The sequence below is a fragment of the Corylus avellana genome, chromosome ca6, assembly GCF_901000735.1.
Source record: "Corylus avellana chromosome ca6, CavTom2PMs-1.0".
NCBI classification, from domain to species: domain Eukaryota; kingdom Viridiplantae; phylum Streptophyta; class Magnoliopsida; order Fagales; family Betulaceae; genus Corylus; species Corylus avellana.
The window spans coordinates 20,906,165-20,913,611 of record NC_081546.1 but is presented as its reverse complement, the minus strand read 5'-3'; the positions used below and the strand labels follow the sequence as shown (position 1 = coordinate 20,913,611).

Here is a 7,447-nt window from a genome sequence, read left to right as displayed (position 1 = left end):
CATTCAAAGCAAACAAAACCAAACTACAAAGAGATCCCAAATACAAGTCTTTTCAAAAGGCCAACAGCTCAGCCACGCAGGGCCTCAAACATACTCCAAGCAAACCAATTGCACAAACAACATACAATTTGGCAAGCCAGCACTACCAAAAGAAGTCCAAAAATGGACTGTTCTACAGAGAACAACAAAACCAAACCAAGCCTGCAGAAAACAACCACGCAGGGCCTAAAAACCATACAACAAACCAAACCATCTGCAGAAACAGAAAACAAAATGCAAACTACACAACACCAAGCAGCACTAAAAACCTCTCCAAAAGAGAAGCCAGCCTACAATAAGAAGAGCAAGGTAGAAAAAACCACAAGCCTGCAAAGAGAACTACAACAAGAAGTCAGCAGGCATATTCCTCAAGGATGCTAAAACCAACAAATCACATCCTGCAGAAACAGTTCATATCAACAAATCTGCAGGTAGATTCCATAAAGACACTAGGAGAAGATTTTCTCTAGTCTTAGGAAAGTTACCCTTCCCAATTATCCTTGCTCTTACTTCCCAAAGAATTCTTTTCAGCAGCTGATCTTCAGTAAGTGGATGCCCAGAATGCTTAATTTCATTTCTAGCGCGCCAAAGATAATAGACAACAGATCCTAACACCAGTCGGCATAGAAGACCTTTCAGATTTTTATTCCCCCAATGACTGATTCCCACTTGAATAATCTCATCCCATTTCATAGAAATAATATTCACACTGCATCTACCCATATAGAACTCCCAGATGCGATAACAAAAACTGCATTCAAAGAAGAGATGCTCTCTACTTTCAGTCTGATTGTGGCAGAACAGACACTTACAATCTCCTTTATATCCCATCTTCAGCAAACGATCCCCTGTTAAAAGCCTATCCTGCATAACAAGCCATAAAATGAATGCTTGTTTAGGTATGGCTAAAGGGAACCACACCAGTTTCCACCAAGCAATCTCCACCTTCTTCCTTCTAAGAATCTGCCAAGTTTCTGAGCTAACATAGCAGCCTTTCTTAGAAGCAGTCCAAAAAACTTTATCATGCAGTCCTAAACTTACTTCAGGAAGCCTAGACTGAATCTCAACTAAGGCCTCAGACCTAACTGGTTTCCAAAACCAGTCTCCATTAAGAATGACAGTGGAAAGCTTGGCCTCCACACTGCTATGTGCATCATAGACTACCCTCTGACCAAAAGTCTCCAAAAGAATACCGGAAAGGTGCCAATGGTCCAGCCACATATGAATATTCTCCCCATTTCCTACCTCAAACTTTAAAAAAAATTTAGCAACATCCCTCAGCTGTAATATTTTTCTCCAACTCCAAGAGCAGGATTGTGGGATACCAACACTCCAAAAGCTCTTTCTTTTTAGAAGGTTTTCCCTCACCCAAGCTACCCAGATAGAACCAGACCTAGCAAAAAGGCTCCAAACATGCCTAAGCATAGAGGTCTGGTTCCAAACTTCCAAACTCTTTAACCCCAAGCCTCCTTCCCTCTTAGGGTAGCACACATCCTTCCAAGAGACCTTTGCTTTGGCAGGACCATCTGATTTTCCGTTCCAGAGAAACCTATTAAATCCAAGAAGCTATATACTTACTAGAGGTCACTACTTTCCATGTGAAGTACTATATATATATAGCCTTCAAAATCCAAAACGGCAGTCCGGCCCGGCCTGCAGGCAGGGCACGTATCATTCCCATAATTGGCCGTTTTAACTAATCAAATAGAAGCATTCCCATGTTGTGTTTTCATCCGTAGTTGTACGTTATCGTCATTTTCCTGTTGTGTTTTCTCCTCTTCTTAATGGTTTTATCAATGTCACAATGAATTTGATCTTTTTGATAAAACAATGACCATTATTGATATCTCCAATAGCCTCGTTGTAAACAATTAGAGTGCTCCCCTCCCATGGAGAGACAAGGTGTGTGCGGGCCTGGGCGCTAAGCATTCCCAGCAGTTTTCTCGTCATTTTCCCTATATTTAAAAGATCTAAATTACTTTTTGCTTCTCTATGTCAAAATAAACCCCAATAGCTTCCTTTAATCATTCTCTATATTATTAAAATATTTATTTTTTTAATTATATTATATAAATGAGATGAGAGATGAGAGAGAATTGTGAGACATGAGAGGAGAGAGGAAAGAAGAGACAGAATCATTTTTTTTTTATATTTTAATAATCATAAGGTTACAATAGTGGAACCCAATCATAATGTTTTGGGTTTCACTGTAACAATCATAATGTTTATGGTTCATTTAAAGAGTTTGCGATGGATGTTTTTTGCGATTTTTTTGACATATTCCCTAAATTTAGGGAACAGACTCCCTATAGCTGGGAATGCTCTTAGAGAATACCATAGTGGTAAAGGAGATGAGACCCAGTATAGAGTTAGGCCCATGAGTCCCTCTTAACAAAAATTGGCCTTATTTTAGGCTCTCTTGGGCCTTGGTAATTGCAGGCCTTGTATTTGACTGAGTCTTGAGTCTTAAACTTTGCATCTCAGAAGTCCAGTTTGTCCAAGAGCCCACAAACAAATCATGTCGTCGGTCCGTTCAATCAAGGAAAGGATCAAGGCGGAATATATAGAAGAGGCGGCTGAGAAGGAAGAAGTAAAAGAAAAAGAGAAGAAACTTGTTCTCGGGATCCAAATTTATGTGACAGTCTTAGTATCATGCAATAATGTTATGGGTTTTTCTCTCTTTGATTCACAAAAGTAGATCTTCGATTTTTGTCATGGATTTCTTATTTTTCAATATTGATAAAGGATGTTAAATAGATTGACAATTTAATATTCCTGCATAATTAAACTTATTTCATTCTTACAAAACGTTTATTTCTGACAAATTCCCATATCAAACAAGGGCTGAACAAAATTGAATCAAATGTTGGGACAACTTCACTAGGGGTGCAAAGGCGGACGGTTAAAAACCGTCCGCCAACCGCTAACCGCTCTAACCGCTTAACCGTATTAACCGCTAACCGCCTAACCGCTATAACCGCCTAGCGGTTAGCGGTTAGCGGTTATTGGGTTTACTAACCGTAACCGCTAACCGCTAACCGCATTTTTATATAATATATTTTTATAATTATAATTATAAAAATATTTATACATATAACATAATCACTTGATCATTAAATCATAATTTTTTTAAAAAATAATTAAATCACAATTTGAGTATTAATATATTATTACTATAACTTATATGATTATATCACATGAGATTGATCATTAAATCATTTGATTATATAATAACAAATTATACATATATAATATGACATAACTCATAAGTATACCAATTCATACTAATACAACAATTAAATATCTAGAGACTTATTTCCAATGTATGTTATAAACTTATAAGTCTATATATGTTATAAGTCTATATAAGTCTACATATGCATATGAATAATATAAATGTATAATATCAATACTTAATCATATGATTCAATGACAATTCAAATACTTTATTCAAGACTTCAAGTGAATCATATTATTAATATACAATGATGATATGATTCGTATAATATCAAATTAAGTAATTGACATTGGATTAAACAATGACCAATGTGTTACTTATAAACACAATTTAAGTATTAATGTATTATCGTTATAATTTTAGTAATTTATATATTATCACTATAATTGATATAATTATATCACATGATGACTTGATCATTAAATCATATGATTATATAATAAGCCCAAATATTTGGGTCAAATATTTTTGATTTTTCTGTTTATTTTTCTGTTTGACCCAAATATTTGGGTCAAACATTTGCATATGAATTTGTAGTCAAAACAAAAACAAGAACAAATGTACAAATTTAGGATTGGTGATCCTAAATTTTGGGTTAAATATTTTTGATTTTTCAATATGGGCTCTTTTTATAGCAATTGGGCCCAAGAAGATATTAAAAATACAAGAAAAAAAAATGAGGGTCAAAAAAAGCACAAAAAAAAAAGCCCAATTTTAAAAAGGCGGTTAGCGGGCGGTTATCTATTTCGCTAACCGCTAACCGGTTGCGGTTAGTGAAATCTACTAACCGCTAAGGCGGTTACGGTTAGCGGTTATTGCCACTAACCACTAACCGTCATTGACTATTATGGCTCATGACCTGCATGTAATTAAGGCCTTGATTGCTGAGATTTTTTTTTTTTCCCCTTAAATTTATTTAAAAAAAGTTAAAAACATTAATCCAAAAACTTTCTTATTTAAAATTTATTATTTTTCTTTTCTTATATCACTAAATTTGAAGTTTGAATGAAGTTTGAATTGGTGATTATCTCTAGTAAGTAGTACCGTAGTTGTTTGGTGTGTGAACAACGTACCAGCCCTGTTATGCTTGACTTAAGGGTGCTGGAAATTGCCTATATAAAGAGATGGAACGCCATTTGCAAATGACACGGAATAAGAGCTTCATCTTCAAGTGAGTAAGGAAGAAGAGAGCTAGGGAGGGGATGTGCAAGAGAGTGAGGGTTTTTTTTCCTTAATCTAGAAGCCCCCTTATCTAGAAGCTTTGACATGACAAAGCTTTTTGTCAAAGATGTGACTTGCCAAGGCTTGGACAAGTCATAACCAACATTTTCATATGACATTCGTTTTTGCAATACCATTCTACGCGGTACAGCTAACCCACTCCATCTTTCTTTTTTCCTTTATAAAAAAATAAAATAAAATATTAACAAATAACTTTGAAGACAAAACTCTCATAAAAAATTCAAAATATTTTTCACAATTATGTCATATATGAAAACACACAAAAACACATTCTAAAAAATGATATCAAACACCCCATATATCATTTCAATGTCTTGTCATAGATATTGTAGCTGACGTGGATTGATGTGGTATAAAATTTTGAATTTTTTTTTGTATGAAAACGTGAGAAGTTTTATTTTTTACTGATTTTTTTTTATTTAAATAATAATAAAAAGTGAATCATGTAATATAAAAGTGAAAAATATAAGAAGGTTTTGATACTAGTTTTTTTTAGAAAAAATGTAGTGTGAACAGTAACAAAAGGGCAAAATGGTTTGTCAGTTGGACGTTAATTTTCCAATGCTTTCTGAGAAATTTCCATGTGAAACAATCAAACAATGGCTGGACAAAAATTTCAAATAAGACTTGAGACTTGAGAGTCGACTTGTCAAAAACAAACGTCAATGGTGAGAGTGAAAGGACTCTACAGAAACTTCAGGGAAGACCATTGTTGATTTTTCTTATATATATCACTAAATTTGAAGTTTGAATTGGTGATTATGTCTGGTGTGTGAACAACCAGACCTTTTCCTCAAACGACAAATTTAACTCATCTTCCACAATGTTTTATTGATATTAAGGATAAATTAATCTTAGCACACACTTTGGCTTCATGTCCTGTAGTGATGAAAGAGTTTGGGCTTTATAGCAAATAAATTAAGTGTTAGTCTTTAGATCTCTTAGATAATCTACAATACATAAAGTGTCTTATTAATTTATTGACATTTATAATATCTATAGTTGAATCAAGAGTGAAGTACATTTTCATTTAGAAATTATATTTCTTGCCATTTTCATTGATTATAATTGTTTTGTGCTTGAGATGCATTTAATGCCTTGATTAGTCCTCTCTTTGGATTCCTTCACTAAGCATATAAAGTTTCGGTCCCTTTTGTCATTTTCATGATAGGATTTTAGAAATGGCAACAATTTCTATTTACAAGTATTTTTTTATTTGGACTGTTTGGTTGATTGTAAATGTGATTTTTAAAGCTATTATTGTATTAAAGTTTAATAATGACCCATCATAAATTTTATAATAATTTTAAAAATATTATCAATTTTAAATTTTTTTAAAAAAAATTAGCATTACTATATTTTGATGATTGATGCCTTGATGAGAAAAATCATCTCATTGCATTGGGAATGTAGCCATGAAGCTTCCTAATTAACATTCTTTTCCACGTACGCTAGTTTATTGAATGTCATCCATCTTTTGATGATGCAAGGCAGCATCGACTTTTCTCCTGGAGCATGACCAATACCTCTTTAAAATGTGCATTTAATCAAACGTGAGCCACCCTCTTCAGCCAATTATTGCCTCCGTTAAGCTCCTCACAGATCGCTTCCAGCTCCGACGTCGCTCCCTTCAATTCGCTGCCAACCTCGGACCTCCAGCCAACGGATTCACAAATCACTTGCTTCGATACCGCTCTCTCTCAGTAGGTGTTTGTTTCTTTGTTGATGAAGTTTTCAGTAGTAGTAGATTTGTTTATTTATTTATTCAAATAATCAGGGGCAAAATTAAGGTTTTTGCCTTTTGGTGAGGGGCAGATATAACATTACAATAAAATCTAAAAGAATATATTCTTTTTGATGAAATCTTCAAATAGATATACAAGAATATGCTTTTTATAGCCGTATAGCACTATTCGTGTTCACAAATTATCATATAACTCAAAGAGATTATAATTCAGACGTAAAAAAGGATAACAAAAAACATATCAAGTTTTTTTAGAGAAAATATCAAGTTTTCATAAATCAAAGAGAATCAAGTTCTACACTTGGTCTATACATTAGTGAAGAGTTGCTTTTGTCAAATGATGGGCTGTTTCATATGCTTCCCTTCTAATATAACCTGCAAACCATGATTGAAGACCATTTAATGAGGTTCGAGTATCATCGATCAATATTTGACTGTACCGACTCTAACAAGAGCCTTCCTATCGCAAATCATGCACAATTTTCGACACATCTCCCTCTAGAACTTGTTGAAGCGCCACGTCCTTGCAAAATTTTATTGTCTTTCAAGTTGTCACGGCTTCGACTACTATTTAATCATGCTAGTTGTACTCAATACTTTTTGCAAATAAAAATCATGTTATTTCACATAATTAGTTAATTAATCATCATAACTCAAAAGTAATGCTCAAATTTAATTCAATTAAAATTCAATATTCCAAAAGTAATATTATGTAAATATTTTTACAAAAATACATTACATAATTTAGTAATTCAAAGCTTTCTTATGAGTGTTGTGCATTTGTTGTAGATTTTTTTTTTCTTATTCCAATTACTTATGTACATACTATGGGTCTCTCTCTCTCTCTCTCTCTCTCTCTCTCTATATATATATATATATATATATATATATATAATCTTTTGTATTTGATAGGAATGAAGCTGAATTCATTGACAAAATCGTTCAAGATGTCTCAAGAATTGTGAAATGTGTTGCCAATCATTCGAAAAAAGACAAAATCGTCGTGAAACGCGTTGCCAATCATCCAAAAAAAGACAAAAAAGACAAAATTGTTGTGAAACGAGTTGCCGATCATCCGAAAGAAGACAAAATCGTTCAGGATGTCTCAAGAATCGTGATACACGTTGCCAATCATCCGAAAAAAGACAAAATCGTTCAGGATGTCTCAAGAATCGTGAACCACA

General features: G+C 33.7%; 1 protein-coding gene across 1 annotated transcript in view; it reads left to right on the top strand.

Annotated features, from left to right (window-relative positions):
* The window catches only part of LOC132185344 (uncharacterized), a 1,445-nt gene extending 1,107 nt beyond the window's left edge, over nucleotides 1-338 (top strand). The window contains exon 2 of the mRNA XM_059599130.1: nucleotides 260-338. Coding sequence (XP_059455113.1) covers nucleotides 260-338 — 79 coding nt within the window. The remainder of the gene's footprint in view (nucleotides 1-259) is intronic.
* Nucleotides 339-7,447: the final 7,109 nt, after the last annotated feature.